Genomic DNA, 27,216 nt, shown 5'->3' on the forward strand with positions numbered 1-27,216 from the left:
GATTTGAGTTTCTATGACTAGGTCAAGTAAGGACAGCTGAATTGACTTGACTGTAGAAGCACATCTTCAGAGTTTGTGTGAAGGTCCTGAAAATTAGCCTCTTGTAGACTCAGTTAGGCAATTGGAGTAAACATAACTCAGAGGTTTTGCTGTGAAAACCAGAAGTGTTTTGCATATTAACTATAGGTTGTAGCCACTGTCTATAGAATAGCTGCGCAGCGGATCCAACACCTCATGTTTTCGCAGAGAAAGCCGAATTGACTCTGTATGTGTTAAGGTAAGTTTGACAAGTTTGCTGTTTGCATATGGAAGATTTTATACTGAAGGCCATGACCACAAGTAAAACGGATGCACAGGGTTTGACAAGTTTGTAAACCTGCACAGGGTTTCTTGTGTACTTTGGGAAGACACAACGAATAAGCATGGCAAGATATGAAAGTCAGAGACGTAAACAACATGACAGGTATGAGTCCCTACTCCCACCAATTTCTTGCAAGTATTTTCTTGTGGACATGCCCTGAATTACAAAAGTATATTATAAGTTTATGATCAAACACTTGACCATAACAAGTTTATTGCTTTCAGTTTACTAATTTGTTGTGGCAACTCAAACAGGGAAGCCATAATAAATTTATATGACCTAGTAGAACATATTATAAGATTGCTTGCGTAAATAATTGTCCACTCAACGAACGACAATATTAAAATCATTATCAAAATAGGAAGTAGGTGAGAAGAAGAAATACACATATAGAAACAAACTCACAGTCAACCACCTTAATAAACTTACTGTAGGTGAAGGAGCTGCGGAAGCTGGAGATGAAGCATTGGTACACGGTAGAGATAGTCTGCGTCTCTATCTTGGTTGGTTACGCAATCAACTACTTCACTGGAAAACGTGAGAATGAAAACCTCGCTTTGGCTTGGGCCTCAAAATTTTGTGTTAAAGACTCGATATTAGAGAAAAACTTCAGTTTGTTGGGAGTTGGTGAAGGAGAGGACTCGCCGTTAATGCTGAAAGAAGCGGCGAACGTGTTAAAGTTCTACGCGAGCGGGCGTAGGTATTGTCATGGGCTATTGGCGACCATGGAGCTTAAGAGCCGGCACAATTTGATATTGAGGCTCTTCAACTCAGTTGTACCTTGTAAAGATGAGATCAGTTTCGAAGTGCACATGAACGATGAAGCCATGGATCACATCGTGTTTGCAATGGTGAGGAAAAATGCTATGAAAACGATGCACAAGGAGCTGAGGGATCTACAGAGGTTTGGAGGAATGGTGCCCGTTCCCGGGGGGAGGAAGTGGGTATCAGAGGAGTTAGCTGTGATGTCCGAGTCTAAGGAGGTAGCTAGGGATATGATTACAGATCTGGTACTTGGTAAGGTCAGATGCTAAATCTTGTTGGGTTTCTAGTCGTTTGCTGATTGATAATTATAGCATTTTAGTTTATTCTTGGACTTCAGCCTAAACATATATAAGGGATGAACATGAAAATTCGTAGGAAGTTCTGAGAGAGTTCACTGATTTTCACTCCATTTCCCTATACCCTCTGGCCTCATTGGTGACTAGCAATGATGCAATTGTGATGTGTAGGTTTTTGGTGACAAGTCATTCGAAAAGTTTGGGAAGTATTTCATATCAATGCATTTTTCGGACCAACATCCTGGTAAACACAGGAAGATGCTGCTTTTCAAGTTTGCCCTACCAGATGCTGAACACATGGATGATACGGTTCGGTTGGTAACACTTATTCCGTATTACATTGACTTAGTTGGACGCTACAAGTTCAGCTCACAGGTATCAGCTATTGGCAAACCTATTCCCACAAGCCATTCTCATTCTATTGTTATATGTGACAATATGGTTGAATAAAACTAAAATTTATGTATGCAGGCTGATGCGGCTATACACGAGATGAGGAGGCAAGGTCCAACCGCACCGGTCAGCTCAATCAAAAATTCCAAAAAGACCAAGTCAATTGGCTAAGTCGTCTTCCCTTTTGTTTAAGTTTTGCAAATAACAGAGTGAAGTTATCCTCGTCTGTACTTTTCATTTGTGATTCCAAGTTTGTATGTCTCGAATAAAAAAACATGACAAGTATGAAGTATGAGTTCTAAAACCCATTTAATCTCTTACATGATTTAATCCTTCATCAACACACATATGGAAGACAAAATGAGCAGAGTAATGGTGTGACATTTTACCAGAGAATATTTTATCGCTTTCACTTGCCTAATTTACAAAGTAATTTTTAAAGCATTATTTACCTTTTGAGTGTATGACAAGTTTATGTATGACCTAGATAGCGTAAACAGAGGATATTTTCATACACAACAAAAAAAAAAAAGAAGGATCAAGGATGGATTCGGACACTGTCACTGAGGTTCGCATATTATCTCTAATCGAGTCCTCCTCCGACGCCGGAGAAGTTTTATCTTCCCTCTCAGCATACCTCCGACCAATCTCAGGCCTATTGACATACCGGGAGGAGCACAAAACCCTAGCCGCTCGATCCTTGGCGAAGCGGTTCGTCCCTTTCCTCATCAAAACCGTCTCTTTCCTACATAAGCGCCTCTCAGTCACTGGCCCTGCCAACGAATCCCTAGGGGATTTGTTCCGCGCCTATGACTACTGTTTGGAATGCTGCGAACTTCTCTCCCACGATCCTCACGCCGTCCAGCTTCACAGAATCGGGCTGATTCAGTGTTACCAGGCCTGGGGTTGGTTCACTCACGCTTACAACGATGCTTTTAGAGTCCTCGAGCAGGTTATAGGACCCAAGACCAGATGGGTACAGTTTTTGCCAAATCCTCCCGAGTTTGGAGGAGATAAGCTAGCAAAAGTCGTCTTCATGNCACTTGCCTAATTTACAAAGTAATTTTTAAAGCATTATTTACCTTTTGAGTGTATGACAAGTTTATGTATGACCTAGATAGCGTAAACAGAGGATATTTTCACACACAGCACAAAAAAAAAAAAAAAAGAAGGATCAAGGATGGATTCGGACACTGTCACTGAGGTTCGCATATTATCTCTAATCGAGTCCTCCTCCGACGCCGGAGAAGTTTTATCTTCCCTCTCAGCATACCTCCGACCAATCTCAGGCCTATTGACATACCGGGAGGAGCACAAAACCCTAGCCGCTCGATCCTTGGCGAAGCGGTTCGTCCCTTTCCTCATCAAAACCGTCTCTTTCCTGCATAAGCGCCTCTCAGTCACTGGCCCTGCCAACGAATCCCTAGGGGATTTGTTCCGCGCCTATGACTACTGTTTGGAATGCTGCGAACTTCTCTCCCACGATCCTCACGCCGTCCAGCTTCACAGAATCGGGCTGATTCAGTGTTACCAGGCCTGGGGTTGGTTCACTCACGCTTACAACGATGCTTTTAGAGTCCTCGAGCAGGTTATAGGACCCAAGACCAGATGGGTACAGTTTTTGCCAAATCCTCCCGAGTTTGGAGGAGATAAGCTAGCAAAAGTCGTCTTCATGGTTGTGGAATCCATCTTCAGGTCTGTTGCAATGTCTCGGGATATGGAGCGTCGCCACTACACGAGGGTCTTTGAGATTCTAGATAGGGAGATAAAACCCTGGCTCAGGTAAACCGTGAGTGTGAGAGATATGCTTCAAAATTGCTCTACAAGTCAACAAGTTTCACCCTTTCTTTCTTTCAACAGGTATTTGGATGCCAATGCACAGGACAAGTTTCTCACGCAGGTCTTGTCAGATATGGGAAAGTGTGCTCTCTCCATAATTAGAGAAGCAGAGCGTTTCAATGATATTTATGTGCATTCTTTCTGCATCTCTGCACTGAAGAAATATTCTGTATTCCCGTTGCCAAAATGTCATTTTTATAAGGTGACTTGTCACAATTTTACATCTCCCTCTCTGTGTGTGTGTCTCTTTCTCACTCGTTAATTGTTCTGTTTTGTATTCAGTTTTCCCTGCAGGTGCTTTCTTTACTGTTTCTGTCCAAGGAGACAAAAACATTACCAACCGTTAAAATTGGGATGTCTGTGTTGAGAACTGTGGCATCTCAATTCCAGGTATGTGCAAAAAAGTCTCTTGTCCTAGATTAGTCAGTTATGAAATGTTTCTAGCACTGTTAGGTCATTACCACTGATTGCTGTGCTATGTTGAAACTCTCTCATACCATAGTTTTGCGCTCTTTCTTATTCTCTCTCAGGTTGAACCTAAAGCAAATTGGTTGGAGCTTCTTGACGTAGTCTCCTCTTGTGTTCATAAGTCTCAGTTAGCAGGAGACTTATGGTGTGCAGGAGTTTCAAAACAGTTGAATGAGATAGCAGCTGTTATCTCTGTGGTATTTTTTCGCATCCTTACTTGCGTCTCATATCCGTTAATAAAATATGATATTGATAGCTCTGAGTACTTGACAGGCTATGCCACAAGAAAATGTGATCCTAAGACTTTATTCAGCTGGACTGTCCGTCAGTGCATTTGATGTTAAGTTGAGAGAAAATGGTGAAGAGCCCATGGAAATTAGTTCAGGACTTAGAGCTTTACTTGGTAACGATGATATATGGAAAAGCGTAGGTTCTTTATTTCGTATGATTGACCATTACCCTGGTGATGATAACACCACATCGAGTAATGGAAAGAAGAAAACTAATGTTAGGGGTAAACAACAAAAATGCACGATGGAATACACGCTACCTTACCTTGATGCTCTGAAATCTTTGTGCCAGCCGCTTGCCAGCTTAATAAATTCTGAGAACATGAAAAAGATGGTCCTGGAAATAGAATTTGCTTCTGGTCAGCTATCTGTTATACAGGATCTGTTTCTCCAATTTTCCAATTGTTTACGCTTCCTTAAGAGGTACATGGATATATATTTGGTCGTCGAATAATATATGTATTCTGAGTTGAATGTTTTGCTTACCTTTCATTTCCCTTTTTGCTAGACGGACCCTTGACAAGGAATGTCTTGGGACTGACTTTGACAAGACTCTGCTAAACGTGGCTATAGCTGCTTTTATTATTTCGACGAGATCCCAACGTAAAGTAGAGGTTAAATGCTGACCTGCAATTCTCACAAATCAGTTTAACTTTTTGCAAGAGTCTATGCTTGGCCAACTAATTGTCTCAAGGTTTCCTTTTTTTTTTCTCAGGTCACTAACAGACTAGTTGAGGATGTAATTGCTAGTCCGGGGATTTCACCTCCCGAGCTCAAATATCTACTTGCTTCATTTCACGATATTGGTTTAGAGTTGTACAATATTAATCATCTAAAAGAGGTAGCATATATAGCTGACTACGTATTAAAAGCCTTATGACCTTTACTTCTCTGTTTGCTTTGCAAGATTTTGCAGCCGCCTAGTTCTTTTTTTCTTCATATTGATGGTGTACTACTTTGCATTGCAGGCTTCTACGGCGTTCAAATTATGTATCAAAACAGTGTGGACTTGTGTTAGACTCCTCTTTCATATATATGTAAATGAGTCTGACGACCTATCTGAGGGTTCTCTGCCCGGAGAAGCAGTCATAGATTTTGTGAGTGACGCATGTAGCAAATCTGAATTTTATCTGGATGTTCTCCAGCAGCAACATGGTACAGGAGAAATCGAGAATTTGCTTGTGTTTGTTTTAGAAAATTGGTCTGCAGCTGAAGACATCTTCAAAAAGTTGCCAGACCCTACGCCCATAATCAAACAATGGGTTAAGGTACCTGCATGTTTCTCTGGTTCTCAATTCATATCTTCAACTTATATAAGTATCTTGCTTTTGATTTATTTTTGAATGCTTGTGAATAATTGCGTCCTGTCATCAGATACAACACAGACATAAATTTCATAAGAGAGAGAGAGTTGGAACGTTCATGGCTGATACTTGCGATGGCGATGCTTGCACTATGCAGTTCTTGATAACTGCTATCAAAAAGAAGAAGCAAAAGACTTGTAGCAAAATATATACTCATGAAGCTTAATCGAATCTATTCTTCCAGAAATTTTTGATGTTTTCTTTGTAATAGATATCATATCATAGGAGGCTCGGTTGTTTAAGTTATGAGAATGAAACCTAGGGAAACATTTGTAGATCCAACAATTTTATTCATTAGCTCACAAAGAATTCGATAGTTACTAGTTTGAATCTTTGTTATTACTCAATTTGGCTAAAGTATTCTTGTGTTAACTGTTAACTCAATTAGAGAAGCCATTTTCAAATCATTCATCACCTCTTCCTGAGTGTATGACAAGTTTACGACCTAGTAGAAACATATTATAAGATTGTTTGCATTAATAGTTCTCAATATATTCCACTCAACATTTTAATAATTACTAGCAAAATAAGTAGATAAGAAGAAGGAATACATAAACGAATTAGTCAACCATATAATTAAAAGAATCAATCGTTTACATTTTATTTGGCAATAAAAAAAAAGAAACGAATCTAAACTAACGACGACCTCCGTCTCCGGTGACCGGGTATCCAATACCGTGCCTTCTCGCCGGGAAAACCAAGAACAACAAGCTGCATATAACTCCAACACCCATCGGAATGATATCCAAAACCTTCTTGGTTTCTTGCTCTGGCGCCGGATAAAAACAACTCACGGCGTTCTTGTCCCTCAGAGCCACCGCACCGAACACAAGAACCGACAGAACAGCGTGGATCCAGTCAACGATCCGCATCCGGTATTTACTAAGATCAGGCAAACCCAAACCGTTGGGGTCAGGGTAGTCAAAAACCCACATACCCTTATGAGTAGCAAAACCGTAATACACGTTACCGTCTTCAGCTTTGACGCTGTCCGTGAAGGAGCTGAGGAAGCAAGAAATGGCAAGGAGCGTCAAGAGCCCTGTGGTTAAAATTCGGTTAGCGTGGTCGCATGAGCCGTTGGATGTGAAGATGGGTATGAGGAGCGTGAAAGCTAAGAGCGTTCCGGTGGGAAGGAGATTGGCTAAGTTTGCAGCTGACGTAAGCGTCTGTGACATGGCATTTTGAGATGTCGAACGTAGTCTCCTTAGCTTTGGAACAGACTCCGATCCCTCTTGTGAGCCATTTTGCTGCGAAATAATTGGGTTTCTATGCGTTATGGAAGATGATGAAGACATTTTTTTCGTTTTTTTTTTTCTCTCTGTTTCGTTTTTGTTATTGGTGTTAGAGAATTAATAGATGATTATGATGGTATTATATACAAGTTAGAACGTGTGGTTAAGTGTTTAAAATGGTTGTTGTCTTGTTGACGTGATCAATGTTTAGAGAAGTCAAGAGGCGATGGCGGGTCTCTTTCGATTCATTCTTATTATAAGACTTTCAAACGTGTTTCAAAGTTTGATTATTACTCTCTTTCTTACTTCTTTAGAAACTATGCCCAACACTTTTCCCTTCTTTTTTTCTTGTTTTGTTTGCGTGCAAGTAGAGCTTTACTTTGACTTGCCATTTTGAAAGTCTAGTTGGATTTTATTTGAATTGGGAATTCTAACAAAATTAGAATTCAGAACAACTTGATATCTCATGGCTTTCACACAACTTGATGTAATCCATGTACCCTCTAATCTATTTGCTAGTATATATGTAATAATCCACTAAAGAAAAATAACAAATGATCTTCATACCCTCTAATCTCTATGCTAGTCAATATGTAATGCAACTAAGTTATTGTTGTCTTTTTGCAATCCTATGTACAAGAACTTGTGAATTATTTAAAATCATAGATTGGATAAATCCCTGAACACCAACTCCTCGTGTGATATATTGATATTTAGGTGCAGTGTGTAGTTAGCTTCTCCAAAAATCTCTGGTCCAAAGATAGTGAATGTACAAGTCAAGCATTCCTATCACACCAACACCCACACACACCGTTACATTACAAATGACAAAGGCTGAAGAATGTACACACACAGTCACAAACAAAACCACCCATCCTATTTTCTGCCATCCTCGTTAATCCTTTTGAGCCACACGACCACCATTTCTTTTTAACCTTCATAGTGTTCCTCAATCACTTCATCTTCCAGTATCGCAGTCAACAGTGAATACTTTACCTTCAATGAGATCTTCCCTTTCTCCACTAGTAATCTTGCACCTGATACAACCCAATACCCTGGTGATTCTTGTGGTCCTCTTGTCATCTCACTTGTATCCACAAATTTCAAAAGTTTGGGTGCTTGCGTGGGTACAGGTGGTCCACCAGGATAGATAGCCGAGTTTATATTCACATCTGCAGGTCGTGGTGGTGGCTTTTGCGCTGCAGTGAAGTGATGGCTTATTAGCGTTGAGATGAGTCCTGATTTTGGAGCAAAGCCTACTGCTTCATCCCATTCAGAATTCTTTACAAGTGTTGCTCCAACAACTCTTGAGAAACAAAGGCGCAAGAACAGTACGTTCTTGAACCCGTGACTCTCTACATGGAGCTGCGCACCTGTTACTACCGAAAGATCATCTTCTGATTCAACGGGTGCTGTGCAGACGTGAGAGTAGTTCTTCCAGTTTACTTTCTCAAAGTATCGACGATCATGAGACTCTTGTCGCATACTTCTATTTGGATCGTCTTCGAGTTGATATATCTTGGGAAGAGAGGAAAGGTGCTGCAAATGAATTGCCAAACGGTTGCTTCTTCTACCCTCTAGGTACAGCCGCATGCCAGTGATTGGCCTCTTACCAACATCGACCTGAAACCAAGATAAACGAGAACAACATTTCAAGACTTGAGGACTTTTAAGCAAAATCTAACCGAAGTGCCTGCAGTGAAACAAACTTCATACCGGAGTAGTATTCACATATAGCTTAGGTCCAAAAAAACTGAATTGCAGAGACGCACAACTTTGTTGCTTTCGTTGCGGACCAAGAGGAAGTTCACTAAACACTGGTGCCCACTGCCTTGGTAGCTGAAACTCTAAAAACTGATGTAGCTCTTCAATCGGTGGCTTATCTACAAATACAAATCACAAGTAATGTTGGATTGTAAAAGAAGGTAAAAGAAATTACTGTTATGAAGAAATGCACACAGCGCAAATGATTTGTAGGCTTACATCTTAGATACAGATTTATGGCATGGCTTAAGAATCCACTTCCTGGAACTCCATTAAGCAAAGACGTAATTGGGATAAAGGACATTGAGATCACATCAGGCTCCATCTGGACTGATTGCAGCCATTCATTATGCAATAGATTTCTATTATCATTTCCACCTCGCCTTTTGCACATGAAGACAATGTCCTACAAATACATGTAATTTATGAGAAAATAAGCTAACACATACACACACGATAACATTGTCTCTAATGCTCGGATTTAATACCAATGGAAATTACCTCCTTATTTGCATAAGAGCCCAAGGAACTGGTATCTGCAAATCTCAGGCGTTGCTCCTTTGTTTCCACCTGAAACAAGCGATAAAAGACAGGTATTACAGACTTGAGAGTTGCAAAACTAGATTGGTAGTAGTAATACTAATTCCTTTAGATGTCGAAAACCCACAGCATAACTGACATTCACAAATAAGAAAAGTTCTGATAATGGTGAACAAAAATATAACAATTGTTTCAGACCTTACTACTTGCATGTACTTTTTCTGGAGCCATATTATGCACTCCACTAGCTTCCACGAACCTCTTATCCGCCACCTCTTTTAACCTTTTCTGCAGATCCTCAGGTTGAAGTTTTGACGAATGTTGTTGTTTTGCATAAATAACATCTTTTCCTCCCATCTTAACACCAACAATTATATGCGTCCCATAAATATCTATAAACCTGATAAAAGAAACATTTGAATAAGTGTTAAGTCATAGATCCTCGCCCTCCATTTAAAAAATAAATATTACTAATGAAACAATGACGACAACAAGTAAGAAGTACAAAAACAATTTCACTCAATACAAAGAAACTGGGCATAACTGCTGCAAGAAAGCTCTATAAAGATAGAAGAGTCTTCTCATGTCATTGCGAAACCATCAAACAATCTCACAGACAATATGCAGCTGTAAGTAACTTTTCATAGGCTTAAGATACATACATCCATGAATATTACAATTCTATTATGAAGAGAGCAGCAAATCACCTTGCCAATGCAGCAGGGTCCCATGTTGATGGGACAGCCTGCTTAACATGTTCCCGGAGTAACATTTGAGATTTGTCCAAAGCAACCGTGTATAGTGAGATGAATATCCCATCAAAAGCAAGGTTTTTGGTATAGGCTGCATCTTTCTGCCAACAGCTCGAGAATTCAAACATTGCGTTGAAGAGACCCGAGGGGATTTTACCAGCCAAAGATAGTTCCTGGTTGAACTGCTCTGCCATCTAGAAAACCATAAGATCGTTAATAACTAAGCATCAACGATCTCTCTGGGATTATATCTGAGAGCAATGTACAAGGAAAGTAGCTAAAGGGTTACAAAACCTACATCAAGCAATACATACTGGATGGACCAACGGAAACTAGAGTTTCTAAATTTGTCAGACATAACCACAAATTCAAACAAGGGTATACAAAAAGATATAAACTTTATTACCTGTTGGAAAGGGAGAATATCAGACCTAAAGCGCATACGCTCGCCTTTATCGCATTTGATAGACTTGGAAACATTAGGAATGGAGAAACCACCAGGCAAAAGAATCTCGCAATTGTCATCACCTTCTTTAATATCAAGCAATCTAGAATCTTTGGAGCCTCCTTTGCAATATTTCAACCTTACATCAATAGCTAAATCATAACCGCAGCCAATGGATCCAATCGCAACTTCAGCTGCTTTAGAAGCTGGTAGCCGAAGTGCCATGCTTCACTTCAAGCAAGGCTTTCAATATTTTATAGCCTCTAGAACAATCAAAGCACCCTGCTTTTGGTGTTTTTGTTTGGTCTGAAAAAAAGAAATAATGATGACACGAATTGAAATTACAAATCTGAAACTCAAGAAGAGATAATCGAAATCATGATTTCTAAATATAGACAAAACAAAACAAAAAGACTGTAGCTTTACGACCTAGATAGGAATCTTTGAACATACGACCAAGTCCACAATGTCTCAAAAGAGAAAAAATCATTGTAAAAGTCAAAGAGTAAGACTACAAAAAAAACATTAAGACTTTGAAGAAACAAGAACAATTAAGGGCAAAGCAATATTTGTAATTTAAAGAAAGAACAAAAAAAAGAAGAAGTTGGGTGTTCAAGTACGTTTTCAAGGCATATGTCTTCAAATGAATCGCCAACAGAGCTCGAAAACTACGATCTAAACAAATGCTGAGAAGAATCTTAAATCGAGAGACGACTAAGGATTGGATAGATTTTTGCAGCAAAGGAGCCAGCAGAAGAAGAAGAAGAAGAAGAAGAAGAAGGCAGGACTCAATCGAGGAGCTAGCAGTAAATTAGGTTTTTTTAATTTTTGGTGTAAGAGAAAAAAAAAAAGTTGGCTTAATCAAAAAGTGATTAAGAAGGTGAGAGGGTAGATTAGAAGATGGTAACAGCTGAGGCCATCATTAATGGGAGAACACCAAGGGTGTTCTTAGCCCAAAAAAATTATAAAAATAATGAATAGTGGCTTAGAACACTTTTTTAGTTCTTGATGTAGAACTGATCTAAGCCTAGTTCTTATTTGACGTGGTTTCATGTGATTGGACGAGATTTTTTGGAAAAAAAAAAATATTTCATTTATATAAGTAAGCAATTTAAATGTTAATTTATAAGTTTTTATAATTGTAATATATTTAAGAATATTATATTAATTTATAAGTATATAATTGCTTTTATATAAGTATGCAATTTAAATGTTAATTTATAAGTTTTTATAATTGTAATATGTTTAAGAATATTATATTAATTTATAAGTATACAATTGCTTTTATATAAGTAAGCAATTTAAATGTTATTTTATAAGTTTTTATAATTTGTAAAATGTTTATGAATATTATTTCACTATATCTTTATTCTAAGAACACCATAATTAGTTCTCCCATTTTTTTTACCTATGATCTTAACAACTGATCTAGCATTATTTCACTATATATTTAATCTAAGAACACCAAAAATAGTTCCCCCTTTAATGATGCCCTGAGAGAGAGAGAGTTAAAAAAACAAAGCAGACAAGGAAAGAAAAGTCAACTAATTGGTCAAAGAGATTGGGAATTGGACATTGATCTTTCCACTTTACTACTCTCGCCTCTCTCTTTGTTTTTTATTCTTTTTTTTTTTTGTCAACCAAACATTAAATTAGAAAATAATCTCAAAGTTGGTTACCCAAACCGAAGGGAAAAAGTTTACAAATGAAGTTTCAAAAGATAAAAATCGCAAAGAACGAGCAAGACAGTCGGGCCGGACATTTGACGACCGCGGGATCCGTGAAAGCATGAAGGCCAGAAAGGAGGATCGAAGTAAGCAGAATTCATCCAACAGGTTAGAGAAGGCGGGCCATTCATCAGGAGATTGCACCATCGCCACTAATTCTGCACAATCTGTCTCGAAACTTTGACAATCAACACCTGCCGCCAGAAGGGATTTCATCGCCCAAATCAACGCTTGTACCTCCGAATGTAGGGGGAAGGACTACGTCGCAGACTCCGTGCTCCTAATATCCTCACTGTTACAAAATCACCAGCCCAGACCCACGAAAGAATCAGAGGCCTTCCAAGATCCATCGACCTGACACCGAGGAGAAGGAACCCGAACCTCTACAGGCAAAGGCTCTATGGAGTCCGAATAAGAGGACTTGGCCTCTTCCCATAACATTCTATCATTGGCTGCCTGATTGATAACGTCAATAGGCTCTGCCGTAAGTCCTTGGAAATTTTTTTTATTTCTGTCCTTCCAAATTGACCAGACAAGCCATGGTAAGCGAAGGCTTATATCCGAAACGTTCGACTGGGATGGCGCTCGCCAGAATAGGAAATCTAGATTCGAGTAGATCGATCCATAAGGAAAGTCCCCGGAACATATGTCACCCGAAAATAAATCCCAGATCCGCCGCGAGTGAGAGCACTCAAAAAGTGCATGATTTATGGTCTACACCTCCGAACCACAGCGTTTGCATAAAGTATCACACCGGACACCCCGCTGAGCAAGACGTTCCATCACAGGGAGGGAACCGGAGGGAACCTGCCAGAAAAAATGTTGGACCTTTGTGGGAATTTCAAGTTTCCATGCATGTGCCCTAAGGGCCGTACACGTCGGCCCATATTCAACCTCTTTAATTAATTCACGTGCGAGCCGATAACCCGATTTGACCGAATATTTTCCTGACTTAGTATAGTGCCAGATCAATCTATCGGGTTTAAAGACTTTACTGACCTCCATAGATTGAATAATCTGTATATNTTGTATATCCTCTGGGTTCATAGACTCTTCCAGGATTGGCATATGCCACTCCTTAGTAACTGGGTTTATTAAATGATTAACCATTAGATTGGGATGTAGCAATCTCCCTCGACCATTAGCTGATCTTGGCTGAGAATCCGGTATCCAAAGATCTCGCCATACCGAAACCTGGCAGCCCGAGCCTATCGCCCATCTGGATCCGTGTTCGACCAAACCTTTTGTAGAGTAAATACTTCTCCAAGCAAAAGAACGAGAATATGGCTTCTTGGCCTGTAAAGGATGTTTGTTCTGAAAATATCTACCTCTCAGAACCCGAGCCATCAGGGAATTCGGATAATGAATTAACCGCCAATATTGCTTAGCCAGCATTGCATCATTAAATTGTTCCAAAGTGCGGAAACCCAATCCTCCATCACACTTATCCTTATAGACTTTATCCCAGGCCACCCAATGCATACCTCGTGCCTTATCATTAGATTTCCACCAAAAATTTGAGATAACATTCGTTAGTTTAGACGTTAGCTCCTGCGGTTATTCTTTTTATATGCTTTCCTTTTTGTATTTTTACAGCTTGTTGTTGTTGTTACATTATTATTACACGCTTTGCAGGGAACTTTAATTACTTCTTTTTTTTTGTAATACAGTAGTAGAAAGTAGCATTCATATAAGTAACAACGACAAAAAAAATTTCTTGCTCGAAACTAAACTTCTCATATCTCAAAGAGAGATCTAAAAGAACTGAGAGAGAGAGATGTCGACTATTTTAAATACGTTTCCTGGGAACAAGGGAAACTATGCTGTAAAGCTTTTATTTTTTTTTATTTGGTGTTTGTTTGTATGCCTCTCTCTACTACGGAAGATTTTTTTTTAAACTGCATATGCGGTGCATGTGGACTGATTTGATTCATATTTTACCTTTTTATAAAGTTGCATGATGAATCTAACTTACCATCATAGATTTAAGATTTGCCTTTCAGTTTTGTTTTGATTAAGGTAAAGAAGTAACCAACCAAGCGTACGTTGTTATGCATTGGATACTAATATTGCGGTGGATTGAGTCGCTATAATTGGATACTATAATTGCGATCTGGATTTGCCTCAAAACCCTCAACTTGGTTAGTAGATTTTTCTCTCTTCATTTTAAGTAACGTGTAAGAGAGAAGAAGCCTTGCAATTTTATTATGTATTTTTAAAAACATCATCGCTCTGTAAACCACACACTGCTTCCTTCTCACGACAAAATAAATGATGTTCACAAGCATTTCTTAATTCATGTGTCTTCTTCTCAAATCCAACCTACAAAATCAATGTATCCCACTGCATCCCGCATGTATGAATATCATCAAAGCCGTCCTAGTTTGCTTTCTCATTTGCTGTCTTCGAAGTCAGCATCGATCACATCTCCGCCATCACCACCTTTACTTGAAGACGAGTCTCCTGATGAAGGACCTTCACCACCAGGGGATGGACCAGTACCTGGTGCACCACCTCCAGCTCCAGGCTGGTTGTATAGAGACTGACCAATCTGCATCACTTCTTGGTTTAGAGCGGCCATCGTGTCTTTTATTTCTTGTGTTGACCCGCTTGCTATCTTCTCTTTCAGCTCTTGTAGCTTAGCCTCCACCTTCTCTTTCACGTCACCTGGAATCTTCTCTCCAAGTTCTTTTAGTTGCTTCTCCGTCTGGTACACCACTGAATCTGCCTGGTTCTTTGTGTCGATTGCGTCTCTCTTCTCCTTGTCATCCTTTGCAAATCTTTCTGCTTCCTGGACCATTTGGTCTACCTGTAATACATTCAACCACACCAATTTTAGTTACCATTACTATGAATATTAGAAGAAGGAACCATTTCTATAATCATGGAGATAGCTACAGCCATTAATTAGCTGATAGCAATGAGCAACAGTTATAAATTTCATTCTTAAGCAAAAAAGCACGCACCTCATCCTTGGGCAATGTACTCGCACCAGTAATGGTGATGTCTTGTTTCTTGCCAGTGCCTTTGTCAGCAGCACTGACAGATAGAATACCATTGGCATCAATGTCAAATTTGACTTCGATTTGTGGAACTCCACGCGGTGCTGGTGGAATACCATCTAGACGGAAGCTGCCAAGAGACTTGTTATCCCTAACAAACTCCCTCTCACCCTGCAGCACATTAATCTCAACACTTGTCTGCCCATCGGCAGCAGTCGAAAAGACTTCTGATTTCGAAGTAGGTAGTGTAGTGTTTCTTGGAATGATCTTGGTCATAACACCTCCAAGGGTCTCCAAACCAATCGAAAGTGGTGTCACATCAAGAAGCACAATGTCACTCACATCTCCAGCAAGAACACCAGCCTAGAGTCAAAAAGAAAATAGCACTTAATAAGAACTCATTGCAGCAAATCACAACTTATTTGCCACAATGTTACCAAGACCTAAATAGGATGAAAGTTACAAGGTCACGAGAACACACCTGGACTGCAGCACCTAAAGCTACAACCTCATCAGGATTTACTGTGACATTAGGTTCTTTCCCAGTCACCTTCCTTACGAGTTCCTGAACAGCAGGAATACGAGTGGATCCACCGACAAGGATCACTTCATCAATATCTTTGAAGCTTAGCTTTGCATCCCTCAGGGAATTCTCGACGGGAGTCTTGACCCTATAATATAAATACATGGTAAGAAATTAAGAATCGTAAGCCTTCATAATCAATCGAAAGCTATAGAATGAACAGACAGCAATCTATTTACTTGCCAGGCCATAAACATCAGCCATAAGAACTGTAACTAAAGTTACCTGTCAAGTAAATCTGAACATAATTCTTCAAACTTGGCACGTGTGAGGGTAGTTTCTATGTGTTTGGGTCCATCAGCTGTGGCCGTGATAAATGGCAAGCTGCGCACACAATTCATATCAATCAGAAGTCAGGTGCTTGTAAAAGTACTAAGTTGAAAAATTTGGCAAGAAAAACTAAGTGTACCTCATATTTGTCTGAGTCAGCGAGGAAAGCTCAATTTTAGCTTTTTCTGCTGCCTCTGTTAACCTTTGAAGAGCTTGCTTGTCTTTCAAAAGATCTATCCCTTCATCTTTCTTGAATTCCGCAGCAAGCCAATCAACAACTCTCTGCATTTCAAAAGTATATCTATCAAGTAAAGCACGAAAGAAACAGATTCAAAGCTCTTTTACTAAGGACTTTTAAATAAATGTGTGGAGTTAACTCACCTTGTCAAAGTCATCACCACCCAAATGTGTGTCGCCAGAAGTGGAAAGCACTTCAAACACACCATCACCAACCTCAAGCACTGTATAACATAAAACATCTCAGTGGTGTTATTACATGTAAAGAATATTCTCAAGACTACACATAGACAACTTTAGAAAAAATCCAATGTCAAGTACCTGAAACATCAAAGGTACCACCACCAAGATCAAAGACTAGGATTGTTTCATTGCTCTTTCTGTCAAACCCATAAGCCAATGACGCAGCTGTGGGCTCATTGATAATACGAAGAACTTCCAACCCAGCAATTCGACCAGCATCTTTCGTAGCTGTCCTCTGTGAGTCGTTGAAGTAAGCAGGTACAGTGATGACAGCCTTGGTTACTTTGTCATTCAAGAATCTTGAGGCATCATCCACAAGTTTCCTCAAAACCTACAACAGACCCCAAACCCCATGCGAAATCAAACATACAGAAGATGAGACTCATATTACTGAACAATGAACACTAGTGAAGTATCCACCATCTATAAGTGTACCAGATATAGCCACACACAATCATCACCCAAAATTGTGCATAAACGAGACTCTAACCAGCTAAACACACAATCAACATCCATAAAAATGCAAGAGAAATGAAGAAATAGATAAAATTCAATACCTGAGCTGAAATCTCCTCAGCAGCAAATTGTTTGTTAATAGCAGGACACTCTAGCTTAACATTCCCGTTGTCATCCCTAACAACTCTGTAAGAAACCTGCTTAGACTCCTCATCAACCTCATTCATCTTCCTACCAATAAACCTCTTCACAGAGAAGAAAGTATTCTCCGGATTCACAACAGCTTGCCTCTTGGCAATCTGCCCAACAAGCCTGTCACCGCTCTTCGTGTAAGCCACCACAGACGGCGTCGTCCTCTGACCTTCAGCGTTAGTCACAATCGTAGGCTTACCTCCTTCCATAGCAGCGACGGCGGAGTTAGTCGTACCCAAATCGATACCAACAACCTTCTCGTTAACCACACGCACGGGACCAACAGCGTACCTAGAAGCGCCGCCGCCATTTCTAGTGCCCATTCTGAGGAAAGCAGAAGTGGGTGTGGAGAAAGGACCAGTTCGTGTACCGAAGAAGGCACTTCTGGGCATAAAGGTACCACCTTTACCATTGAGGCTTCTCTTGGACGAAGAATTAGCGAATCCAATCCCGCCTAGAACGTGGATTTGTGCGGCGGAAGATGCCATTTTTATGCGAGCTTAGTGATAGAGGAAGCAAAAGGGTAAACTAAGGAAAGAGGAGACTGAGGGGTTTGAAGTTGGAAAACCCTAAGGGAAAGTGGGAGGAAGAGATATAGAAGAGGAAGAAGAAGATAAGAGGAAAGGTTGGGAGAGGAAGGAGGAAAAGGTGGGACCTAGCTGAAGCTTCGAGAAGAGGGGGGATGGTGTGAAATGGGTGGGCTTCAATAGGCCAACACAAGTGTTTCTTGAGTTTTTTGTGACACCCATCATATCATAGAGAGATATCCAGATTTCTCTCATGAGAAAGATCTAGACTTTTCACAAAAGCCCACATCCTCCTCCTATTACTACTACATGTCAAAAGGGTTATTGCCAAGGATCACTTGTCCTATTATTAGGAAATGGATGATGATGTGGTTACTATTTGTAAATTTGAATAAGCATATAGTTAGTAACATTTTAAAAATATTGATTACCTACTAGGTGCAAATTTCATATATCTGAAACAAAACTCTTAATTTAGTAGATCTCTTCTACAAATCTCATTTAGATTTGGCTTGAAACTTTTAGTAAAGCTTTAAGTTGTAAAAGATAAAGAAGTGAGTAGAGAGGTTCAAAACAACCAAAGCAAGATATCAAGATGCAAGCGAAAGAGAGCTGAGCGACTCGTGTTGGATCTATGGTAATTTTAATTAATGCTTGTATTCCACAAATGGGTGTATTTCATACGACTGTCGGTGTGGACCGTGTCGTACGTAGATCTTACCCACATTAGTGCATGGTCGGAATTGGATGGGTTGTTTGATAGAACTTTATACGACCGTTTTTGTACATTGAGCTAAACAGAAAGGTATATATATCATAGTTTACGGATAACAGTACCGATTTCTTAAACAACTGTCGCAACATTCAGTTTTTGTTGGCCTCAAAAAAGAAAAACTGTGTGCGGTGGAGAGGCATGGCCTGATGCCCCTCGACATTTTCGTCACAAATTTCTCTTATTATAGAGAGATACCTCAAAGTCAAAGGTTTCTTACAATCTTTTGTGAAAAAAATTGTTACTAGCTCCCTCGCTCATAAAAGTTAAGTACTATGATGGTACCATAAATTGATTTTGGTGACACAGAAGACCAATTAACTTCATACGTCTACTCTCTTATATACAAATGATTTTGGTGACATAGAAGACCCATTAACTCCTTAATATGTCTACTCTTATATACAAATCTGTTTTATCTATATAAAACGTGATTACTCCAAGATAGTTATATTTCTGAGAGAGTTGATGAAAGAAAACAATATAAAAATTGGAATAAAGATAAATAATTCGAACTCCATGTGCAAGTGCATTGGGCAAGATGATGCTCTCTCGAGTTTTACACAAAAGGACAATCTTGGAGTGAAGGATCATCATCTCCCAAAATAAAGTAACATGTAGTTTATTCATCTTATTGGTTGTATGTATGATATACAATTTGTTAAATATTATCTTCACACACTTCTTTTTTTTTTGGTCATCTTTAGACGAATTCAGACGTACAAAATAAAAACACAATGGGTCTTCTACAGTAATAAAAGCAAGTGGGTTTTGATTTTCAATAATAGATACATAAAAGACAATCTAAATAGTATAATCATCATATCTCATTAGTCATTACTCAATCAAGAAAGCAAAACACGTAAAACCAATATACTTCAAAGCAATCGATAACAACTTATATAGGGAAATTTTTCTTGTATTAAACGTTTCATGAAAAAAAAGAAAGGATAAAGACTCTAAAACATAAAATAACAATGAGATCTGTGTTATATGATATAAGATGGATGTAGAAGACAAGAAAAGAAAAGGTTTCACGAGATCCCAAAAAAACGCTTACAAGCCTTTACGAATGCTTTTTTCTTGATGCTGCTGCTCTTCTTCTTCTTATGAACGGCCTTCTCTTTATCATCATTTTCTTCATCATCTTCTTCATGGAAAGGAAGAGGCCACGTTGTGGCAGAGCTCTGGTCGTAGATTCTACAGTAGCGTTCAGAGACAGACGAAGATCTTCTCATAGACATCTTCATTGGTGAAGGAACCGCTTGTCCTGACGCAGACACTGACCTGTTCCTACTCAGCTTCGGTATCATTTGGATAGGTTCCGGATCGGGCTTCTGGGTCTGATGAGGATTGACAGGGTGGTCTGTATCGGGTTTCTGGTCTGTTGAATCCATTTTGGAATAGCCACTCATGCTTTGTTCTCTCTACTTCTTCTTCTGACTTCTGATAATGTAATGGAGACTAGCTATAGTGTTTGCCGTATATATATAAACGTGTAGAGAGGTTCATGAATCGAGTAATTTAAATTACAATGAGATCCGCACAATGTTACAGCTGGTGGAGATTGTAAATAACGTTTTTAACACTGGGCATGTGCACTTGTCTGCCAAATGTTTGGCATTACATATACCATTCATACTTGTTGTACCAAAAATATGTTAAAATATATAATTGGGGGACAAACAGGTTTAAAAGATCTTTGTGTGGTAACTCAATATACCTTGTAATTAGGGACTACATTCAAAACACCCTATTAGTAGTGATGAAATTATCCCTCGTTAATTTGTACGTAGTTGATAAATTTTAGCTAAGAGTAGCCACATATTTCAAATAGCATAAAGACTAGTATTCTTTATTTTCTTTCGATTTTTAAATAATTCAGGCATGAAAATTTAGTAATTATAAACCGACTACAATTTGATTCGGTTTGCTATGAGCACTTGAAATTTGAATTGAATAAAACCCAAAAAGATTTCGTTTCCAATTGGTTATTTTGAAACCAAAAATAACCAAACTACCATAAAATAGTCGTAACCCGTAAGAAAAAAAAAAAAAAAAAAGCATGATTAAAACCACTGAAATCCGAACCGAACCAAACGAAGAATCGTGGATAATGTTTCGTATTAGTTTCGGTTTTTGAGGGCACCATTCGGTTCTCGCGTTTTACCCGAACCAAGAACCGTTCGGTTCTATAAATTGAAATCGTTTGGTTCTTATGTAGTACCCTTAACCGAACCAAATCTCAAAAATTTGATTCGGTTCAGTTCCGGTTTTTTATGGCAAGGTCTAAATAAATGAAAAAGCTCCCCCGGAGGTGAAGGACGCGAAAGGGCTATAGCCTATATAGCGGTGTTTGAAGACGGTAGCGAAGGCGGAGAAGTTATTTGCAATTTTAAACCCTAAACCCAAAAAAAAAAAATCCCCCAAACCCAGATACTTGAGAGTTGAGAAGAAGATGATGATGGATGATGACACCGAACTAGTCAGTAGCAGCGACCAGAATATGGACGACGCTTCTACCGAAAATCCTGCCGTTCCCCAAGCTGACCCTCCCTCGTCGGATGATTCCGGCGATTCCGATTCCGATGATGATGCCGAGTCGATTCAGCAGATTGAAATCCTAGAATCGGAGCTCTCCTCCATTCCCTACAACTACGATGCTTATGTCCAAGTAAGTAACCCATCACACTTTCTCTACCCTTCCCTTTATTTGCTCACTAAAATGTCTTTCAGCTCACTCACAACCTTGTTGGGAAAGCAGATTTTACTTAGGGATTATGTGAACTGGAGTTTTCCATACCTCTGATTACATCTTTTTTGTTTGGATTTGGTATTTCAGTATATAAAGCTTCTGAGGAAAACAGCAAACCTTGGAAAGCTAAGACAAGCAAGGGAAGCTATGAGTGCCATATTCCCGTTAAGTCCTTCTTTGTGGCTAGAATGGGCAAGGGATGAAGCATCTCTAGCCTCTAGGTAAATATTTATTTGGAGTATTATTGCTCATACCTCTGGTTTTATTCTTCGGCTTTAGATGGTTTCCTTTGATCTTTATTTTTGTTACGGTTCAAGCGTAGTTATTTATAAGTTACAACACACCCTCTGAGAGTTTTCTCATATTTACCTCTCTTCTGCAGTGAGAATGTGTCTGATATTGTGATGCTTTATGAACGGGGATTTTCTGATTATCAGGTATGTTCTCTTCTGTACTTGGAAACAATTGCTGGATTAGAGGCTTTGGTAGTCATATATACGTTATTACCATTCTGTTGGAAGATTTTTGTTAAGTAGGTTGACTGAAGAAGTACGCTAGTATGCTATTTCGAATTCTTCTGTTAGGGTTACCAGATCTCTAATAGTGTTCTATATTTTATTTCAAATTTCTTTCGTCAATTGGTAGTGAGGCTTTATAATCTATGGCTCAACTGATAGCTTTTCTTTTATGCAGTCTGTATCACTTTGGTGTGACTACCTGAACTTTATGCTAGAATCTGATCCATCAGTACATGGATACACATCTGATGGTATTTCAAAAATGAGGAGTCTTTTTGAACGTGCTATTCCGGCTGCGGGCTTCCATGTCACTGAAGGCAATAGAATATGGGAAGGATATAGAGCATTCGAGGAAGGCGTCTTAGCCGCTATTGACGACGCTGACGTTGAGGTTAGATCTATTTCTTGATTTTCTTCATCTTCATTTCGTCCACTGAAATTAGGAGCATGTTAGCAAGGTTTTTGTTCTAGGATGATGCGTATGCTAAGTGAAACAGAAGTGTGATAGTGGTGTGCTGCGCACAGCATTCAGTGGAAAGAACTTACACCTTGTTATAAACGAACGCTAATGGTTGCTATGAAATTATTCACCGGTCTTAAGTTTTTAAGGTAGAAACAAATCTGTTGATGTATTTATGGTTCTTTTGGCATCTGAAATTTAGTTTTATTTTACAGGAAAAAAACAAGCAGATACAAAGGATTAGAAGCATATTCCATCGTCACCTGTCTGTTCCGCTTAAAAACTTGAGTTCCACCCTTATTACTTACAAGGCTTGGGAGTTGGAGCAAGGCATTGACCTTGATATTGGATCAGATGATTTGAATAAGGTTTCTCCTCAGGTTGCTGCTGCAAACAAGAAGGCACAGCAGATGTATAGTGAACGTGCCCATCTTGAAGAACACATATCTAACAAAGATTTATCTGACACGGAAAAGTTTCAGGAATTCATGGTGCGTTTGGTTTTTCGTGCCGTTTATATTTGTGATAAATATTGTATGGGAATTGGATTTTCATATGCCTACCATCTGTGATCATATTGTGTGAAGGATTCTGAATCTGCAGAATTAGGCATGTTGTAGGAAATACTGTTGCATCTTTTTTTTTGCTTACTTATTCTTACTTTTCTTGTAGAATTATATAAAGTTTGAGAAGACTTCTGGAGATCCTACCCGAGTTCAAGCTATATATGAACGTGCTGTGGCTGAATACCCAGTTTCAAGTGACTTGTGGATAGACTACACCGTCTATCTTGATAAGACTTTGAAGGTTCGTCATGAATCTTTGAGTCGTTTTTTATGGTGTTTTTTTTGTTACAGTTTCTACTTGATCATTACAATCGTCTTTCTGCTTCAGGTTGGAAAAGCTATAACACACGCATATTCTAGGGCGACTAGAAGTTGCCCATGGACTGAAGATCTTTGGGCACGTTATTTGCTTGCTTTAGAGCGTGGTTCTGCACCCGAGAAAGAGATCTATGCTGTAAGTGTCAATTTGTTTAATTGAAAAACAAAAGAAATATAGTTTAGGAAAGAATACTTGCCCTAACATTGATTTATCTCTGTTATACCATATCCGATGCGTTATACTATGAAATTTTCAAAAAATTATACTGAGAATATCCTATTATTCAACATGTTGTGTACAGGTCTTTGAGAAGTCATTGCAGTGCACATTTTCCTCCTTTGAAGAGGTACAGCTTTTTCTTTCATGATTTTTAAATTCATTTTCTAGCTTGTACCCATTCAACTCTATCCATGTATTTCTTATGAGATGTCCCTCATCAGTACCTGGATTTATACCTCACTCGAGTAGATGGCCTGAGAAGGAGAATGTTATCATCTAAGATATCAGAGACTTTGGATTATTCTCTGATAAGAGAAACTTTTCAGGTTTGTCTGCTGCTTTTACCATAATTACTAATCTCAAATATGAAATATCTGTACGGCTTTCAATATCTTTGTATGGTTGCAGTTCTTTTAGTTATCACATTCTTTTCATAGTTTTCCATTTGAGAGGCTATCTAGGAACTAGGGTTACCCTATCTGTAAAAATAGTGTTGTTTTGCTCCCTATTTGGATCTCTTCTGAATCACTTGAATTAACTCATTGTTTCTATCCTGTCAGCAAGCATCAGATTACCTAATGCCTCACATGCAAAATACAGACAGCTTGCTGCATTTGCATGCTTATTGGGCTAATTTGGAACTTAGTATTGGAAAAGATCTAGCTGGAGCACGAGGTGTTTGGGATAGCTTTTTGAAGAAGAGGTTTGCAAGCTATATCCTTTATACTTATTTAATTACACATTTACCTTGAAATAATCCGGGCAGATTACAGCTTTTGTCAGAATAAGGCAATCTGGTTCACTATGGTTCATCTTACTTGGTTCTCTCCAGTGGTGGGATGCTAGCAGCCTGGTATGCCTACATTGATATGGAAGTGCATTTGGGGCATGTAAAGGAAGCTAGGTCTCTTTACCGGAGGTGCTATACAAGAAAGTTTGATGGCACTGGCTCAGAAGTATGCACTCGATTCCCCTTGTGTTCTGTTTTGCTGTCACTTTTTATTTTGTTATCTTCACATGCAACTGAAATGGCAGTCAATTGAATGAAAAATAAAGAAACCATGTATAAATGTGGCAAATACAACACAAGCACTTAATTGAGTTTTTTCTGTTTTTGATGGTCGGGGAAGATTTGCATACATGACATCTGAAACATGAGAGCACTGTATGCCTAAGTTGTCATCTCTGTTTCGGAAAGCCTATATTCATTTCTTAAGAAGGACAGTTTTCCAGGACATATGCAAAGGATGGTTGCGATTTGAAAGGGAGCATGGGGATTTGGAAGATTTTGACATAGCATTTCAAAAGGTACTCTATTGTTTACTGTTTGACTTTTCTTGAAAATTGTGAGTATTTGACAAATTTTGCTGGGTTTGATTTCATTTGTTAATTCTGGTGTGATAAATACATTATTAGATCAGTGAAATAATTAGATTCATGCCTTCCGCACTGCTCTTGGCTTCAGATTTAAGAGCGATGCATTTTGTGATAAAATAACATGCAGAAAAGTTGTGGAAGCTGTAAATTATACGAGTTGCTTAATTTTTGTTCCATAGGTTATGCCACGCTTGGAAGAGCTACAGTTGATCAGGTTACAACAGGAGTCTACGCCAGTCAAACCACCAGCTGGCCTGAAAGAGCATAACTCACAAAAGAGTACACGTGAAAAGAGAAAAGCAGGACAGAATGTAGAAGACGAGTCTTTGGCTAAGCGGCAGAAGACAAAGGGTCGAAAAGTAAATGAAGTGGACGTAGGTCAGAGTGCAACTGTACCAAACNATTCCTCTTGTGTTCTGTTTTGCTGTCACTTTTTATTTTGTTATCTTCACATGCAACTGAAATGGCAGTCAATTGAATGAAAAATAAAGAAACCATGTATAAATGTGGCAAATACAACACAAGCACTTAATTGAGTTTTTTCTGTTTTTGATGGTCGGGGAAGATTTGCATACATGACATCTGAAACATGAGAGCACTGTATGCCTAAGTTGTCATCTCTGTTTCGGAAAGCCTATATTCATTTCTTAAGAAGGACAGTTTTCCAGGACATATGCAAAGGATGGTTGCGATTTGAAAGGGAGCATGGGGATTTGGAAGATTTTGACATAGCATTTCAAAAGGTACTCTATTGTTTACTGTTTGACTTTTCTTGAAAATTGTGAGTATTTGACAAATTTTGCTGGGTTTGATTTCATTTGTTAATTCTGGTGTGATAAATACATTATTAGATCAGTGAAATAATTAGATTCATGCCTTCCGCACTGCTCTTGGCTTCAGATTTAAGAGCGATGCATTTTGTGATAAAATAACATGCAGAAAAGTTGTGGAAGCTGTAAATTATACGAGTTGCTTAATTTTTGTTCCATAGGTTATGCCACGCTTGGAAGAGCTACAGTTGATCAGGTTACAACAGGAGTCTACGCCAGTCAAACCACCAGCTGGCCTGAAAGAGCATAACTCACAAAAGAGTACACGTGAAAAGAGAAAAGCAGGACAGAATGTAGAAGACGAGTCTTTGGCTAAGCGGCAGAAGACAAAGGGTCGAAAAGTAAATGAAGTGGACGTAGGTCAGAGTGCAACTGTACCAAACATTAAATCAGAGAACGGAAAAGCCGCCGATTCAAATAAAGAAGAGAGTGAAGACACCAAACCATTGAAGCCGAAAATTTATACAGACGAGTGTACAGCTTTTCTTTCAAATCTCAGTGTCAAGGTAAGTCTACGGGCTTTATGTAAAATTGAGAAAGACGGCCTACGGAAATAACATGTGTGAGATTTTCCAATACAAGCTTATACTGTTGTTGGCAGGTACAAGAGGAAGATATACGTAAGTTTTTCAGCAATGTTGGTGGGGTTGATTCCATCCGCATTCTCCATCACAAAGACACTGGAAAACCAAGGGTATCTCTCTCACACACAACTTAGGCATGTGATGCCATTTCAGCTGTCACTGTTAATAAATCTGGAAAAAATGACTAGCTCTTTTTAGTGAATTATGCCAATATGATGGCTTAATATGGTCAATTGTGTCTTGCAGGGACTGGCATATGTTGATTTTGTGAATGATGAACACCTTGCAGCAGCTATAGCAAAGAACAGAAAGATGTTTTTTGGTAAGAAGATCAGTATAGCACGGTCAAATCCAAAGAAGGGTAAAAAGGAATTCACTCGGCGTGGAAATGGTTAGAATCTATCTCTCTTTCTGGTTTTGCCCATAATGCAGCCAGCCATGTACTGAATTTGTAGCTACGTCTTCTTTAGATGGTTCTGGGAATTCAAAGGAGCCTTCCCAGATTCCTGAGAAGGCGAAAGTAGAAACTGTGGGTGAAAAGCAAGGAGATGAAGTGCAGCTGAAAGGTAAAAACACGTTCGCTGTCCCAAGAAATGTTAAACTACGCGGCTACACAAACCCCAAACCCAGCGCAGATGAGCCCGCAAAATCAAATGATGAGTTCAAGAATATGTTCCTTAAAAAGTGAGTCTTTGGCATGGTCCTCGTCTTTTCCTGGATACTACTACTTGTCTTGCTCTACTTTTCGGAAGCGATCTTATGTTGTAGACTGGGTAATATCGCATCTGCTACTCGCTTGTTTTTCAACATAATTAAGATTAATCTTCAATAACTCAACATATATTTTAAGTCTGGCACGAGATCCATGTTTTCAGTCAAATATGGTGTTAACTGTTAATACAGAGATGACAAGTATGACGCGTTGAGAAGAAAACGGGAGCAGAACATTATATCAAAGAAAAAATATTTCAGATTTACCAGTCTAATTTGACAATACAAAGTACAATCAAATGGGTCAATCAAGTGAATTACACATGTTTTATTTTATATATAATATCCTTGTCAAGAAG

At 39.0% G+C, this 27,216-nt stretch overlaps 7 protein-coding genes across 7 annotated transcripts; 3 read left to right on the forward strand and 4 right to left on the reverse strand.

Moving 5' to 3' along the window:
• Positions 10-2,135, forward strand: LOC104717849 (uncharacterized protein At5g49945-like). The gene is made up of 5 exons (XM_010435482.2): positions 10-277; positions 385-463; positions 796-1,383; positions 1,594-1,797; positions 1,894-2,135. The coding sequence occupies exons 3-5, from the start codon at positions 820-822 to the stop codon at positions 1,984-1,986; spliced, it is 861 nt and encodes a 286-aa protein (XP_010433784.1). The 5' UTR covers positions 10-277; positions 385-463; positions 796-819; the 3' UTR covers positions 1,987-2,135.
• Positions 2,974-6,118, forward strand: LOC104717847 (separase-like). Its single transcript, XM_010435481.2, has 9 exons — positions 2,974-3,597; positions 3,676-3,856; positions 3,937-4,044; positions 4,185-4,319; positions 4,396-4,835; positions 4,921-5,026; positions 5,128-5,253; positions 5,381-5,680; positions 5,787-6,118. The coding sequence occupies exons 1-9, from the start codon at positions 2,996-2,998 to the stop codon at positions 5,940-5,942; spliced, it is 2,154 nt and encodes a 717-aa protein (XP_010433783.2). The 5' UTR covers positions 2,974-2,995; the 3' UTR covers positions 5,943-6,118.
• Positions 6,325-7,235, reverse strand: LOC104717852. Its single transcript, XM_010435487.2, has one exon. The coding sequence runs from the start codon at positions 7,069-7,071 to the stop codon at positions 6,412-6,414; it is 660 nt and encodes a 219-aa protein (XP_010433789.1). The 5' UTR covers positions 7,072-7,235; the 3' UTR covers positions 6,325-6,411.
• LOC104717853 (MACPF domain-containing protein At4g24290-like) lies at positions 7,685-11,398 on the reverse strand. Its single transcript, XM_010435488.2, has 8 exons — positions 11,130-11,398; positions 10,471-10,815; positions 10,020-10,258; positions 9,511-9,712; positions 9,274-9,342; positions 8,992-9,178; positions 8,725-8,891; positions 7,685-8,631 (listed from the first exon to the last, which is right to left on the reverse strand). The coding sequence occupies exons 2-8, from the start codon at positions 10,732-10,734 to the stop codon at positions 7,939-7,941; spliced, it is 1,821 nt and encodes a 606-aa protein (XP_010433790.1). The 5' UTR covers positions 10,735-10,815; positions 11,130-11,398; the 3' UTR covers positions 7,685-7,938.
• On the reverse strand, positions 14,419-17,841 carry LOC104717854 (heat shock 70 kDa protein 6, chloroplastic-like). Its single transcript, XM_010435489.2, has 8 exons — positions 17,129-17,841; positions 16,650-16,902; positions 16,473-16,552; positions 16,231-16,373; positions 16,047-16,145; positions 15,720-15,909; positions 15,203-15,601; positions 14,419-15,045 (listed from the first exon to the last, which is right to left on the reverse strand). Exons 1-8 carry the CDS (start codon positions 17,705-17,707, stop codon positions 14,629-14,631), a joined length of 2,160 nt encoding a protein of 719 aa, XP_010433791.1. The 5' UTR covers positions 17,708-17,841; the 3' UTR covers positions 14,419-14,628.
• On the reverse strand, positions 19,328-20,049 carry LOC104717855. Its single transcript, XM_010435490.2, has one exon. It carries the CDS (start codon positions 19,931-19,933, stop codon positions 19,553-19,555), a length of 381 nt encoding a protein of 126 aa, XP_010433792.1. The 5' UTR covers positions 19,934-20,049; the 3' UTR covers positions 19,328-19,552.
• Positions 20,847-26,998, forward strand: LOC104717856 (squamous cell carcinoma antigen recognized by T-cells 3-like). The gene is made up of 16 exons (XM_010435491.2): positions 20,847-21,192; positions 21,361-21,494; positions 21,656-21,710; positions 21,967-22,182; positions 22,467-22,742; positions 22,924-23,058; positions 23,146-23,271; positions 23,438-23,482; positions 23,577-23,681; positions 23,916-24,058; positions 24,188-24,311; positions 24,589-24,663; positions 25,724-26,068; positions 26,164-26,256; positions 26,393-26,537; positions 26,617-26,998. The coding sequence occupies exons 1-16, from the start codon at positions 20,977-20,979 to the stop codon at positions 26,832-26,834; spliced, it is 2,451 nt and encodes an 816-aa protein (XP_010433793.1). The 5' UTR covers positions 20,847-20,976; the 3' UTR covers positions 26,835-26,998.

This window comes from Camelina sativa, chromosome 10, assembly GCF_000633955.1.
Source record: "Camelina sativa cultivar DH55 chromosome 10, Cs, whole genome shotgun sequence".
NCBI lineage: Eukaryota > Viridiplantae > Streptophyta > Magnoliopsida > Brassicales > Brassicaceae > Camelina > Camelina sativa.